At 39.1% G+C, this 16214-nt stretch overlaps 1 protein-coding gene across 2 annotated transcripts in view; it reads right to left on the bottom strand.

Annotated features, from left to right (window-relative positions):
* Nucleotides 1–16214, bottom strand: part of DPP6 (dipeptidyl peptidase like 6) — a 778185-nt gene that overhangs the window by 402916 nt on the left and 359055 nt on the right. For both annotated transcript variants that reach the window (XM_065883771.1, XM_065883772.1), the window contains exon 2: nt 13101–13215. In XM_065883771.1, coding sequence (XP_065739843.1) covers nt 13101–13215 — 115 coding nt within the window. The remainder of the gene's footprint in view (nt 1–13100; nt 13216–16214) is intronic.

Genomic DNA, 16214 nt, shown 5'->3' with positions numbered 1-16214 from the left:
TCAATGGATAGGCACTATTGGTCGATGTGAGGATACTCTGCATGTCAGTGAATTCAAGAAGGCTCTGAATGACCTGACATACTCTTGTGCATGGAAGAATTTTGAAACAAAAGCCACTGCTGCATCCCGGGAGAGGGATGAGCCGGTGATGGGAGGCACTCACCACTGAACCGGCCTGTCTGACTGTCCTAATCCTAGGACACACAGCCCCTGAGCAGCACAACTGAGAAAGAAGCACTAGCTATGAAAGTCCAACAAAGCCAAAGGGTCAGGCAGGCTCAGCCACATTTTTATTTTAACAGAAGAATAAAAGAAATTCTGCTCAAAGCCTTTTCTGGAACACAGGGATTCACTAGAGCCTCACCTCATTGTTGCCCCTGACAACTGGCCATCAGCATTCAAAAAGATAACGGTTTACGATGACTGTGTTCTCTATTTATTGCAGAAGGGATGCTGCTGTGATGGTTCCGGCTGCACAAGGACTGAATGTAAAACACTTTCAGAATTAGCAGCTGCATTTGAGAGAATAGGAGTTTCCCTGTACAGCTGGGAAGACCCAGGGACAGCTCTCTGCCTGGCATTGAGTTGGCCACGTGGAAGGGAAGGTCACAGAACCGGCTCTTAGCCTTAAGTTACTCAGTCCAGATGTTTCCCACCCAGCCTTGTTGCTCTGAACCAGCAGCTCTTCTACCTCCCTTTGAAGTGATGGCTGCAGGAGCCCTCAGATTCTGGGTGACATGAATGCTCAAGTACCTTGGTGGGGGTGGGAATGACTGCAAACTACCTAAACCATCATTGCTTCCTAACTTTCAAAGTGAGTGCTGGACAATCACAGTATCAAACCTTCGATAATCGTGTTCTCACATAAAGCACACTTATGTTCAAAGAAAAGCAAAGGTAGGAACGCATGCTCCACAAATTCTGAGGGAGACCTGATTTCCTTTCTATTAATTAAAAATATGTAGTTGCTAAAGTACCCGGCTTGCACAAATTGTTAATTAATATGAAACATCAGCAAAATTATAAAAGAGAAGAGTATTTGTCTTTACCAACCTCCTGCCCCAATCCCTCTCGAATCTACTCATTTAGATTTTGAGAGTTGAATGGATTTTTTTCCTGTTTGGTAAGATGTTCTATGCTTAATCATGAGTCCAAGTGTTCCAGGAACTCTTGGCTCTTCATAAAACGCACGGAGAGAGCAACTCTCTTTTCATAACCGCCACTGAAACCTCTTCACCATTAGGCAAGTGTTGTTGGCACTTTAGTATATAAATGGCCAAACTCAATCACTTTTTTTTTGTAACATCTTTATTGGAGCATAATTGCTTTACATGGTTGTGTTAGTGTCTGCTATAGAACAAAGTGAATCAACTATACGAATACATATATCCCCATATTCCCTGCCTCTTGCATCTCCTTCCCACCCTCCCTATCCCATCCCTCTAGGTGGACACAAAGCACTGAGCTGATCTCCCTGTGCTATGCAGCTGCTTCCCACTAGCTAGCTATTTTACGTTTGGTAGTGTATATATGTCCATGCCACTCTATCACTTCATCTCAGCTTACCCTTCCCCCTCCCCGTGTCCTCAAGTACATTCTCTATGTCTGTGTCTTTATTCCTGTCCTGCCCCTAAGTTCTTCAGAACCTTTTTTTTTTCTTTAGATTCCATATATATGTGTTAGCATACGGTATTTGTCTTTCTCTTTCTAACTTACTTCACTCTGTATGACAGACTCTAGGCCCATCCGCCTCACTACAAATAACTCAATTTCGTTCCTTTTTATGGCTGAGTAATATTCCATTGTATATATGTGCCACCTCTTCTTTATCCACTCCTCTGTCGATGGACACTTAGGTTGCTTCCATATCCTGGCTATTCTAAATAGTGCTGCAATGAACTTTGTCGTATATGACTCTTGTTGAATTATGGTTTTCTCAGGGTATATGCCCACTAGTGGGATTGCTGGGTCGTAGGGTAGTTCTACTTTTAGTTTTTTAAGGAACCTCAATACTGTTCTCCATAGTGGCTGTATCAATTTACATTCCCACCAACAGTGCAAGAGGGTTCCCTTTTCTCCACACCCTCTCCAGCTTTTACTGTTTGTAGATTTTTTGATGATGGCTATTCTGACCAGTGTGAGGTGACATCTCATTGTAGTTTTGATTTGCATTTCTCTAATTATTAGTGACGTTGAGCATCCTTTCATGTGTTTGTTGGCAATCTGTATATTTTCTTTGGAGAAATGTCTATTTAGGTCTTTTGCCCATTTTTGGATTGGGTTCTTTGCTTTTTGATATTGAGCTCATGAGCTGCTTGTATATTTTGGAGATAAATCCTTTGTCAGTTGTTTCACTTGCAAATATTTTCTCCCATTCTGAGGGCTGTCTTTTTGTCTTATGGTTCCCTTTGCTATGCAAAAACTTTTAAGTTTCTTTAGGTCCCATTTGTTTATTTTTGTTTTTATTTGCATTTCTCTAGGAGGTGGGCCAAAAAGGATCTTGCTGTGATTTATGTCATAAGAGTGTTCTGCCTACGTTTTCCTCTAAGTTTTAGAGTGTCTGGCCTTACATTTAGGTCTTAAATCCATTTTGAGTTTATTTTTGTGCATGGTGTTAGGGAGTGTTCTTATTTAATTCTTTTACATGTAGCTGTCCAGTTTCCCCAGCACCACTTATTGAAGAGGCTGTCTTTTCTCTGCTGTATATTCTTGCCTCCTTTACCAAAAATAAGGTAACCATATGTGCATGGGTTTATCTCTGGGCTTTCTATCCTGTCCCACTGATCTATATTTCTGTTTTTGTACCAGTACCATACTGTCTTGATTACTGTAGCTTTGTAGTATAGTCTGAAGTCAGGGAGCCTGATTCCTCCAGCTCCGTTTTTCTTTCTCAAGATTGCTTTGGCTATTCGAGGTCTTTTGTATTTCCACACAAATTATGAACTTTTTTGTTCTAGTTCTTTGAAAAATGCCATTGGTACTTTGATAGGGATTGCATTGAATCTGTAGATTGCTATGGGTAGTAGAGTCATTTTCACAATGTTGATTCTTCCAATCCAAGAACATGGTATATCTCTCCATCTGTATGTATCATCTTTAATTTCTTTCATCAGTGTCTTATAGTTTTCTGCATTCAGGTCTTTTGTCTCCTTAGGTAGGTTTATTCCTAGGTATTTTATTCTTTTTGTTGCAATGGTAAATGGGAGTGTTTCCTTAATTTCTCTTTCAGAGTTTTCATCATTAGTGTATAGGAATGCAAGAGACTTCTGTGCATTAATTTTGTATCCTGTCACTTTACCAAATTCATTGATTAGCTCTAGTACTTTTCTGGTAGCATCTTTAGGATTCTCTACGTAGAGCATCATGTCATCTGCAAACAGTGACAGTTTTACTTCTTCTTTGCCGATCTGGATTCCTTTTATTTCTTTCTCTTCTCTGACTGATGTGGCTAAAACTTCCAAAACGATGTAGAATAATAGTGGTGAGAGTGGGCAACCTTGTCTTGTTCTTGAGCTTAGTGGAAATGGTTTCAGTTTTTCACCATTGAGAAGGATGTTGGCTGTCAGTTTGTCATATATGGCCTTTATTATGTTGAGGTAAGTTCCCTCTATGTCTACTTTCTGGAGAGTTTTTTTTTTATCTTAAATGGGTATTGAATCTTGTCAAAAGCTTTTTCTGCAGCTATTGAGGTGATCATATGGTTTTTATCGTTCAGTCTGTTAATATGGTGTATCACATTGATGGATTTGCATATATTGAGGAATCCTTGCATCTCTGGGATAAACCCCACTTGATCATGTTGTATGATCCTGTTAATGTGCTGCTGGATTCTGTTTGGTAGTATTTTGTTGAGGATTTTTGCATCTATGTTCATCAGTGATATTGGCCTGTAGTTTTCTTTTTTTGTAACATCTTTTCTGGCTTTGGTATCAGGGTGATGGTGGCCTCATAGAATGAGTTTGGGAGTGTTCCTCACTCTGCTGTATTTTGGAAGAGTTTGAGAAGGATAGGTGTCAGCTCTTCTCTAAATGTTTGATAGAATTCGCCTGTGAAGCCATCTGGTCCTGGACTTTTGTTTGTTGGAAGATTTTTAATCACTGCTTCAATTTCAGTGCTTGTGATTGGTCTGTTTATATTTTACATTTCTTCCTGGTTCAGTCTCGGAAGGTTGTGCTTTTCTGAGAATTTGTCCATTTCTTCCAGGTTGTCCATTTTATTGGCATAGAGTTGCTTGTAGTAATCTCTCATGATCCTTTGTATTTCTGCAGTGTCAGTTGTTACTTCTCCTTTTTCATTTCTAATTCTATTGATTTGAGTCTTCTCCCTTTTTTTCTTGACGAGACTGGCAAATGGTTTATCAATTTTGTTTATCTTCTCAAAGAACCAGCTTTTAGTTATATCGATCTTTGCTATCATTTCCTTCATTTTTTTTCCGTTTATTTCTGATTGATCTTTATGATTTCTTTCCTTCTACTAAGTTTGGGGTTTTCTTTGTTCTTCTTTCTCTAATTGCTTTAGATGTAAGGTTAGGCTGTTTATTTGAGATGTTTCTTGTCTCTTGAGGGTAGGATTGTGTTGCTATAAACTTCCCTCTTAGAATTGCTTTCGGTGCATCCCATAGGCTTTGGGCCGTTGTGTTTTCATTGTCATTTGTTTCTAGGTATTTTTTGATTTCCTCTTTGATTTCTTCAGTGATCTCTTGGCTATTTAGTAGCGTTTTGTTTAGCCTCCATGTGTTTGTATTTTCTACAGTTTTTTTCCTGTAATTGATATATAGTCTCATAGCGTTGTGGTTGGAAAAGATACTTGATACGATTTCAGTTTTCTTAAGTTTACCGAGACTTGATTTGTGGCCCAAGATATGATCTACCCTGGAGAATGTTCCATGAGCACCTGAGAAGAAAGTGTATTCTGTTGTTTTGGGATGGAATGTCCTATAAATATCAATTAAGTCCACCGTGTTTAATGTCTCATTTAAAGCTTGTGTTTCCTTATTTATATTCATTTTGGATGATCTGTCCATTGGTGAAAGTGGGGTGTTAAAGTCCCCTACTATGATTGTGTTACTGCCTATTTCCCCTTTTATGGCTGTTAGCATTTGCCTTATGTATTGAGGTGCTTCTATGTTGGGTGCATAAATATTTACAATTGCTATATCTTCTTCATGGATTGATCCCTTGATCATTATGTAGTGTCCTTCTTTGTCTCTTGTAATAGTCTTTATTTTAAAGTCTATTTTGTCTGATATGAGAATTGCTACTCCAGCTTTCTTTTGATTTCCATTTGCACAGAATATCTTTTTCCATCCCCTCACTTTCAGTCTGTATGTGACCCTAAGTCTGAAGTGGGTCTCTTATAGACAGCATATATACAGGTCTTGTTTCTGTATCCATTCAGCCAATCTGTATCTTTTGGTTGGAGCACTTAATGCATTTACATTTAAGGTAATTATCCATATGTATGTTCCTATTACCATATTCTTATTTGTTTTGGGTTTGTTATTGTAGGTCTTTTCCTTCTCTAGTGTTTCCTGCCTAGAGACGTTCCTTTAGCATTTGTTGTAAAGCTGATTTGGTGGTGCTGAATTCTCTTAGCTTTTGCTTCTCTGTAAAGGTTTTAAGTTCTCTGTCAAATCTGAATGAGATCCTTGCTAGGTAGAGTAATCTTGGTTGTAGGTTTTCCCTTTTATCACTTTAAATATGTCCTGCCACTCCCTCTGGCTTGCAGAGTTTCTGCTGAAAGATCAGCTGTTAACCTTATAGGGATTCCCTTGTATGTTATTTGTTGCTTTTCCCTTGCTGCTTTTAATATTTTTTCTTTGTATTTAATTTTTGATAGTTTGATTAATATGTGTCTTGGCATGTTTCTCCTTGGATTTGTTCTGTATGGGACTCTCTGTGCTTCCTGGACTTGATTGACTATCTCCTTTCCCATATGAGGGAAGTTTTCAACTATAATCTCTTCAAATGTTTTCTCAGTCCCTTTCTTTTTCTCTTCTTCTTCTGGGACCCCTATAATTCAAACATTGGTGTGTTTAATGTTGTCCCAGAGGTCTCTGAGATTGTCCTCAATTCTTTTCATTCCTTTTTCTTTATTCTGCTCTGTGGTAGTTATTTCCACTATTTTATCTTCCAGGTCACTTATCCGTTCTTCTGCCTCAGTTATTCTGCTATTGATTGCTTCTAGAGAGTTTTTAATTTCATTTATTGTGTTGTTTATCATTGTTTGTTTGCTCTTTAGTTCTTCTACTTCCTTGTTAAATGTTTCTTGTATTTCCTCCATTCTATTTCCAAGATTCTGGATCATCTTTACTATCATTACTCTGAATTCTTTTTTAGGTAGACTGCCTATTTCCTCTTCATTTGTTTGGTCTGGTGAGTTTTTACCTTGTTCCTTCATCTGCTGTGTATTTCTCTGTCTTCTCATTTTGCTTAACTTAGTGTGTCTGGGGTCTCCTTTTCACAGGCTGCAGGTTCGTAGTTCCCAATTTTTTTGGTGTCTGCCCCCAGTGGGTAAGGTTGGTTTAGTGGCTTGTGTAAGCTTCCTGGTGGAGGGGACTGGTGCTGGGGTTCAGGTTTGGGTTTGGCCCTGCCTCTGCACGTAGGTCATCCTCTGGCATCTGTTCTTCGCCCAGACAGGAGGGGGTTAAAGCAGTGAGTGATTCGAGGGCTCTGGCTCACTCAGGCCAGGGGGAGAGAGGGGTACAGAATGCAGGGTGAGCCTGTGGTGGCAGAGGCCAGCGTGACGTTGCACCAGCCTGAGGTGCGCCGTGTGTTCTCCCGGGGAAGTTGGCCCTGGGTCACGGGACCCTGGCAGTGGTGGGCTGCACAGGCTTCTGGGAGGGGAGGTGTGGATAGTGACCTGTGCCTGCACACAGGCTTCTTGGTGGCGGCAGCAGCAGCCTTAGCGTTTCATGCCCGTCTCTGGTGTCTGCGCTGATAGCCACAGCATGCGCCCATCTCTGAAGCTCGTTTAAGCAGTGTTCTGAATCTCCTCTCCTCACGCACCCCAAAACAATGGTCTCTTGCCTCTTAGGCAGATCCAGACTTTCCCTGGACCCACTCCCAGCTAGCTGTGGCACACTAGCCCCCTTCAGGGTGTGTTCACGCAACCAACCCCAGTCCTCTCCTTGGGATCTGAACTCCAAAGCCTGAGCGTCAGCTCCCAGCCCCCACCCGTCCCGGCAGGTAAGCAGACAAGCCTCTCGGGCTGGTGAGTGCTGGTCGGCACCAATCCTCTGTGTGGGAATCTCTCCACCTTGCCCTCTGCACCCCTGTTGCTGTGCTCTCCTCCGGTCTCCGCCAGTGAAGGGGCTTCCTAGTGCGTGGAAACTTTTCCTCCTTCACAGCTCCCTCCCAGAGGGGCATGTCCTGTCCCTATTCTTCTGGTTCTGTTTTACTTTTTTTCTTTTGCCCTACCCAGGTACGTGGGGAGTTTCTTGCCTTTTGGGAAGTCTGAGGTCTGCTGCCAGCATTCAGCAGGTGTTCTGTAGGACTTGTTCCACATGTAGATGTATTTTTGATGTATTTGTGGGGAGGAAGGTGATCTCCACGTCTTACTCCTCCGCCATCTTGAAGGTCCTCCCTGAATCACTTTTTTAAACAACTTTCTCACCATTGTTTATGCTAGCATCTTAATTGAGATAAAATTCACATATCATAAAGTTTACCTTTTTAATGTATACAACTCAGTAGTTTTCAATGTGTTAAAGAATTGTGCATTCATCACCACTATCGAATTCCAGAATATCTGCATCACCCCCAAAAGAGGTCTCATTATGATGTGTTGAGGTAGGTTCATCAGTTGTATCAGATGTACCACTCAGGTGCGGATGTAGATAATGAGTGGAACCATGCATGTGTGGGGCAGCGCATATGTAGGAAATCTCTGTACCTTCCTCTCAATTTTGCTGTGAATTTAAAACTGCACTAAAACTATAATGTCTTTATAATAGAAGAAATCTCATGCCTATTAACAGACACTTCTTACTCTCCCCACTTCCAGTCCCTGGCACCCACTAATCTACTTTTTATCTCTATGGATTTGTCTACTGTGGAATCATACAATATGTGGCCTTTTTGTCTAACTTCGCGCACATAGCATAATGTTTTCAAGTTGTATCTATGCTGTAGTATGCATCCGTATTTCATTTTTTATAGCTGAATAATATTCCATTGTATGGATATACCACAATTGTTTATCTATTCACCAGGTGAGGGACATTTGGGTTGTTTCTACTTTTTGGCTGTTATGAATGTTTCTATGGATATCTGTATACAAATTTCTGTATGAACATATATTTTCAATTTCCTTGGGTATATACCTAGGAGTAGAATGACTGGGTCGTATGGTAATTCTGTGTTTCATTTTTTGAGGAACTACCAGAATGTTTTCAACAGAGGCTACACACTTTTACATTCCTACTAGTACTGAATGAAGGTTCCAATTTTTCCACATCCTCATAGATACTTGTTATTTTGCTTAAAATATATATATATATATATATATATTTTTTTTTTTTTTTTTGAATTAGACTTGGAGGGTATTATGCTAAGTGAAATGTCAGAGAAAGACAAATACTATATGATATCACTTATGTGTGGAATCCAAAAAGTACAACAAACTAGTGAATACAACAAAAAAGAAGCAGACTCACAGATATAGTGAACAAACTAGTGGTTACCAGTGGGGAGAGAGAGAGGGGAGGGGCAATATAGGGGTGGAGGAGTGGGACGTGCAAACTATTGAGTGTAAGACAGGTTACAAGCATTTTTAGTATAACACAGGGAACAGAGCCAATATTTTGTAATAACTGTAAATGGAGTGTAACCTTTAAAAATTGTATAAAAAATAAATGCACAAAAAATAATATGTATATATAGGCATCTAACTGTGATTTTGATTTACATTTCCCTGATGACTAATGATGTAGAGCGTTTTTCTTGTGCTTCCTGGCCATTGGTATTTCTTTGGAGAAATGTTCAAATCCTTTACCCATTTTTAAATTAAATTGTTTGTCTCTTGTTTTGAGTTGTAAGAATTCTTTAAATAACCTGGACGTTAGATGTTTATTAAAGATATGATTTGCAAATATGCTTCTCCCATTCTGTGGGCTGTCTTTTCAGTTTCTTCATAGTGCCCTTTGATACACAGAATGTTTTATGCTTGCTGACATCAAATTTATCTATTTTTTCTTGAGTTGCTTGTGCTTTTGGTGTCATATCTAAAAAAACAGCTGTTGAATCCAAGGTCACAAAGATTTACTCCTATGTTTTCTTCTAGGAGTGCTATAGTTTTAGCTCTTATTTTTCGGTTGTTGAGCCACACTGAGTTAATTTCTGTATAAACTGTGAGGTAGGAGTTCAGTTTCATTCTTTGCATGTAGATACCCAGTTGTACCAGTACCATTTGTTGAAAAGACTACTTTTTCCCCATCAAATGGTCTTAGCACCCTTGTCAAAAATGAATGGAAAATAACTGTATGGGTCTATTTTTGAACTCTACATTCTATTACATTGACCTATATATCTATACTTAGGATAGTACCACAATACTTTGATTACTGTAGCTTTAGAGGAAGTTTAATATCAGAGATGTAAGTCCTTCAACTGTTTTTTTTTCCCAAGACTGTTTTGGCTGGTCTGAGTACCTTGCATTTTCATATGAAGTTTAAAATTAGCTTGTCAATTTCTGCAATAAAACTAATTGGGATTTTGATGGGGATGGGGTTGAATCTGTAGATAAATTTGTGAAGTACTGCCATGTTGACACTATTACATCTTCTAATCCAGGAACACGGGGAGAGCTTTCCACTTACTTAGGTCTTCTTTAATTTCTTTCAATTATCTTTGGTGATTTTCAGTGTACAAGTCTTACTTCTTTTGTTGATTTCTAAGTAACTTATTCCAGGGGTCCCCGACTCCTGGGCCATGGACTGCTACCGGTCCACGGCCTGTTAGGAACTGGGCTCCACAGCAGGAGGTGAGCGGCGGGCAAGCGAGTGACGCTCCACCTGTATTTACAGCCACACCCCACAGCTTGCACTACTGCCTGAGCTCCACCTCCTGTCGGATCAGCGGCAGCATTAGGTTCTCACAGGAGCGCGAACCCTACTGTGAATCGCGCACGCGAGGGATCTAGCTTGCTCGCTCCTTATGATCATCTGAGGTGGAGCCAAGGTGGTGATGCTGGCGCTGGGGAGCGGCTGCAAATACAGATTATCATTAGCAGAGAGGTTTGACTGCACAGAGATAATACATCAATCACTTGCAGACTCATATCAAAACCCTATCAGTGAGTGGCAAGTGAAAACAAGCTCAGGGCTCCCAAAGATTCTGCATTATGGTGAGTTGTATAATTATTTCATTACATATTACAATTTAATAATAATAGGAATAAAGGGCACAATAAATGGAATGTGCTTGAATCATCCTGAAACCATCCCTCCCCACCCCCATACATGGAAAAATTGTCTTCCACGAAACCGGTCCCTGGTGCCAAAAAGGTTGCAGACCGTTGACTTATTCCCTTTGAAACTAATGTAAGTGGAATCATTTCTAAATTTCATTTTTGAATTGTTCATTACAAGTATATAGGAATATAAATAATTTTTGTATAATGGTCTTGTATCTTCCAATGTTGCTGAACTCAGTTATTAGTTATAATATTTTTTTTTGTGTGTTTGTAGATTCTTTAAGATTTTCTATACATGAGATCATGCTATCTATGAATAGAGATAGTTTTACTTCTTTTTTACCTGGGTGTCTTTTTTCTCCCTTACCTAATTGTTAGAATCTCCAATACAATGTTAAACAGAAATAGTGAGAGTGTCATCATCAGAGAATCTACAAACAACAAATGCTGGAGAGGGTATGGAGAAAAGGAACCCTCTTGCACTGTTGGTGGGAATGTAAATTCATACAGCCACTATGGAGAACAGTATGGAGGTTGCTTAAAACACTAAAAATAGAATTACCATATGATCCAGCAATCCCACTACTGGGCATATACCCTGAGAAAACCATAATTCAAAAAGACACATGCACCCCAATGTTCATTGCAGCTCTATTTACAATAGCCAGGACATAGAAGCAACCTAAATGCCCATCGACAGACAACTGGATAAAGAAGAAGTGGTACATATATACAATGGAATATTACTCACCCATAAAAAGGAACGAAATTGGGTCATTTGTTGAGATGTGGATGGATCTAGAGACTGTCATACAGAGTGAAGTAAGTCAGAAAGAGAAAAACAAATATTGTATATTAATGTATATATGTGGAACCTAGAAAAATGGTACAGGTGAACCGGTTTGCAGGGCAGAAACTGAAACACAGATGTAGAGAACAAACGTATGGACACCAAGGGGGAAAAGTGGCAGGGGGGTGGGGGGTGGGATGAATTGGGCGATTGGGATTGACATGTATACACTGATGTGTATAAAATTGATGACTAATAAGAACCTGCTATATACAAAAAAATAAAATTCAAAATTTCAAAAAAAATTGTACAATACAGGAAATATAGCCAACATTTTATAATAACTATAAATGGGGTATAACCTTTAAAAATTGTGAAACACTATATTGTACACTTGTAACTTACATAGTATTGTACATCAACTATACTTCAATTAAACAATGCAAAAAAAATTAAAAAAAAAAAAAAGAAATAGTGAGAGTGAATATCCTTGTCTTATTCCTGATCTTAGCAGGAATACTTGCAGTATTTCACTGTTAAGTATAATATTAGCTGTGGGCTTTTTATAGATGCTCTTTATAAGGTTGGGAAAGTTTCTTTCTTTGCTCGTTGAATGTTTTATCATGAAAGGATTCTGAACTTGGTCAAATGCTTATTCTGCATCTATTGAGATGACCATGTTTTTTTCTCCCTTTATCCTATTAATATGGGTGTATTACATTGATTTTTCATATGTTAAACCAAATTTTTTTCCTGGGATAAATCCCATTTGATCATGGTGTATAATCCTTTTTATATGTTGCTGGTAATTTGGTTCTATTGGCTAGTATTTTGCTGAGGTTTTTGCATCTATATTCAAAAGAGATACTGGTCTGTAGTTTTCTTGTAATACCTTTCTTGAGTTTTGGTTTCAGGGTACAAACTACTCTTTTTCCATTTAAGTTTTGTGATTATAGTTTAAACATACCTCAAAATTTGCCTGCACTTCTTGTACGTATCAAAAATTTTTTTACATTGCATTTTTCCCCCTTAAAGTCCAATACCCGTGTAGTCTATTTATTGAGGATTGGAACATTTTTTTTTTTTGTCCACACAAAGTGACACCTAATACGACAAGGGGAATGGATAGTTACACACTATTTATATATGGTATAATGTTTTCCTATCATGACCCCCATGTTTATCCTATGGGCAAAGGCTTTCTTCTTGCCCTAATCTCACCACTCTCTTGCTACTAAATTCTTACCACTCCATTAAAGCCCACTTCACATATTACTTTCTCCATGAACTTTATTATAAAGGGTCTCTCTCTCTCTTTCCTCTCAGCTTCTATACAACTTATAAGTTTGAAAGTTTGGAAGTTTGAAACTTTCAATAATCCATCTCTACATATGTTTTTTTCTGTAGACATTTGTGGACAATTTTTGTGTATTTTTCTTCCCTGAGAGATTTCTGATTCTGTTTTATACTTCCTTTATTTCATCAGTAGTATCTAATATTTAGTTTATCCTTAGTTCACATTCAATATATGTTGTTTTTATAATTTTCTTAATTCATCCTCGATAACACACCCAGGAATGCCATTAGATATATAAAATTATTATACTTATAAAGACACCATCTTTAAGCTCATCAGGCATAAATTAATACTTGTGAATTTTAATATATGCCAAGAATTTCCACCCAGTCAACAATTATCTAAACAAATTCAAAGCATGTAAAATAGATCTTTTTTACTGAAAGTGTATTACATCATTTTAACGTATGGCACAATGAGAATTAGAACCCGGGAAAAATAAATTATATAATGGGTATTTACTTAGAAAAAAATCTCAAAGTAAACTTATGCCCTTTCTCCCTTATAGCAGCTTGCTTTTCCAAGAATAAATGTGAGTACCTGGTGTCAGCAGCACCACTGAGGTGACAATCAGGGAGCAGATGACCAGGATGACGAGCAGTGCGATCGCTATGCCTTTCCAGTTTCTTTGTGGAGGATTACTCCCCACCAGCTCCTAAAGCAACAGCAGGAAAGAGAAACTCTGTGAGTAAAATAAGGAACTAAAATAAGCCAGTGGATACACTTCATTCAATCAAGAGCTCAGGCGTATTCTCATCCTTGAAGCTATGATCAACTCCTTTCTCTGCCCTCTGCCTCAGTGTCCAAAGGCCCCAGGTTCTCTTCTCTATCCCATGGCAAAGCCTTATCTCAAGAAGAATTGGATATTACGTTTACAGCTTTTGTGTAACTTAATGCTTCTCCACCCAGTAAACTAGATTCCACAGCACAGGGTGATTGTGGTGTTCCTTATTACAGGCAACCTATTAACCCCCATCGAATCAAACCCAAGTATGATGAATTTTCCAGCCCTAAGACCTCTCTCATCTTTCTCTTCATTGACATCCACATTGTTAAGTCCTATTTCAGGCTACCAAATTCAAACATTTATTTAGCACATACTATGTGCCAATTTTAATCAACGTTTGCCTACTTCTCACCATCCTGGGCCTTTTCTTCCTTCTATAGCTCCTCAAACAAAGCTTTAAGACTTCCCAGGTCTTGCTAGTGCACTGGGTAACCCACCTACCCCTTTTCTAGGTTTTAGTTCCCTCCAGGGACCGCATTATAGCAGGTGTTGGGGGTATGAGGGGGATCTGGAGACATTGCTAAAGAATGCTGAAGGTTGAAAAGATCTAGGAAATTAATCAGGCATATTGGCTGCTGAGACCAAACTTTCAGTTCCTTTCAAATTAGGATGATTATATAATTTACAGTCCAAACTAGGATCATTTGAGAGACAAAGGGGGTAATATTAATAATCAATAAATATAATAGTTACATACCAATAATTATTATTATTAATTATACAAGAGCAACTGGGACTCTCCAGGGCAAATTAAGTCATATGGTCACACTGCAAATGAATTACTGCCCCTCCTGCCTATACATAGATCACAAAATATTCTCTCTTATAGCGCCCACTATTGCGACTTGCATTAACTGCGAGTCAAAATGCAATAGGATGGAGATGGCCTCAAAAAGTAGGCAACGTGATATATAAATACACCCTTATCCAAGGCTGAAAGTTCATTAGAATGTATCAGATTTCTGTAAATCAAAATATAGATAATATTCAACCATGGGATAGTAAATAATATTTGACATCTAAATATTTAATATTGGCTATCTAGGTTATAGAATCAAGAAAAATTTGACTCCAAACAATTAATATTGGCCATCTAGGTTATCCAATTAAGAAAAATTCTGAGGACCACTAAAACCTTAGCAGGAAAGTGTTCTACAGTTTTTAGAAATTTCTACCAGTATGCTTATTTGCCATTGAGAACTGAATTTGCCTACTAAAAAGTGGCTTTTCAGCACTTAAAAATAAGACTAAACATGAGTATGAAATTACGACGAAAGGTTATACTGAGTCAACCTCATTTCCTATTGGATAGGGTTTTCTATGGGAGGAAGTCGCTGGCTAGTGACAAGAAGTGATCAGATCTCACTGATTCAGCAGCTTTTCATTTCATTTACAGAGGAAATAAGCCATTCTCACCAAAGCTGTGAATAGCATAAATCTTGCAGTAGTACTATTCCTAAGACCATGATAGTGTACATGACCTCCCACGGAACCGAAGTGGACATTTCTCAAACACTGTTCAGATTAAATCCCAGGGTAACAATCAAAACCATAACGGTTTCATACTCAAGACTGAATCTTATCAAGATGAAGAATGATGAAATTAGTGGTATTGTCTTCATCAGCTCAAACAATGGATATCTTTCAAATCTTGTTTCTAGTAAGAATAATCTAGGATTCTAAAATTTGTTTTAAATATATCTATTAGATGCACTGATAGAAGTTTATATGAAAAAAAAAACCCTAAGACTTCTGCTTTGCCTCAACTTCTTGAGCAGCCAGTAGCGTCACTAATTTCCTTGCAGAAGTGTACTTGAATGATGTTACAGTGATGTTCCCAGCAGGTCCCTCCCTGACCCAAGTACGCTCACAATATGGTGTCCAGGTCTAGGCTGGATATTGTCAGAGATAACGATGGACAGAGTGTTTCTACAAAGAGGACCCGAAGACAGAGACATTGCAAAATATGTCATATGAAGTAAGGCTGAAGGAAGGGTTCAGACTCAAAAACCAAATACTTCGTCTCTGTCTATTTGAATTATCACATGCCAGACAGAGGACTTCTTCTGCATAGTCCAGATGCCAGAGTTAGAACCAAAAGGAAATTTCACAGAGACAGAATTATGTATCAAAAAACCTTCAGAATTTCTAACTACTAGTATTGCTGCATGACAGAATGGGCTGCTTCACCAGGACGTGAGCAGGGTGGATGAACAGCTCCCAGGGATCCAGGAGGGCGAGCCCAGGGAGGAAGGTGGATGTAAGAGATCTTAAAAATGTCTAACACAGTGTACATTCTATGGACACACAGGGCAGGGAAAAGAAAGATGATGAACCATGAGGTGGCTCCAGTAAGTGGGAAAATGAATGAGAGGACAGTTCAGAAAGAGGACAAGGACTCTGCTCCCTGCATGCTCACTGTGCTAAGAACAGAAAACCAATTCAGTGTATATTACTGGATGGACGAATGCACAATAGGATAACCAAACAGGCGTTGATAGCAGAGCCCACTTAAGTGAAGTGATTCCGGATCACTGATGCCATTTTTTAAGTAGGGATGAACCACACTTCTTTCAGGTAACATTCTTACTTTTAAAAAGCAGAGTAGGGCTTCCCCGGTGGCACAGTGGTTGAGAGTCCGCCTGCCGATGCAGGGGACAGGGGTTCGTGCCCTGGTCCGGGAGGATCCCACATGCCGCGGAGTGGCTAGGCCCGTGAGCCATGGCCGCTGAGCCTGCGCGTCCGGAGCTTGTGCTCCACAACGGGAGAGGCCACAGCAGTGAGAGGCCCGCGTACCGCACAAAAAAAAAAAAAAAAAGGCAGGGTAATTTTACCCACAGAAATGCAGACAGTCTTTAGCCAAATTT

The sequence above is a fragment of the Phocoena phocoena genome, chromosome 9, assembly GCF_963924675.1.
Source record: "Phocoena phocoena chromosome 9, mPhoPho1.1, whole genome shotgun sequence".
Lineage (NCBI taxonomy): Eukaryota > Metazoa > Chordata > Mammalia > Artiodactyla > Phocoenidae > Phocoena > Phocoena phocoena.
Note: the sequence above shows the minus strand (reverse complement) of the source record. Positions and strands in the feature narration are given on the sequence as shown.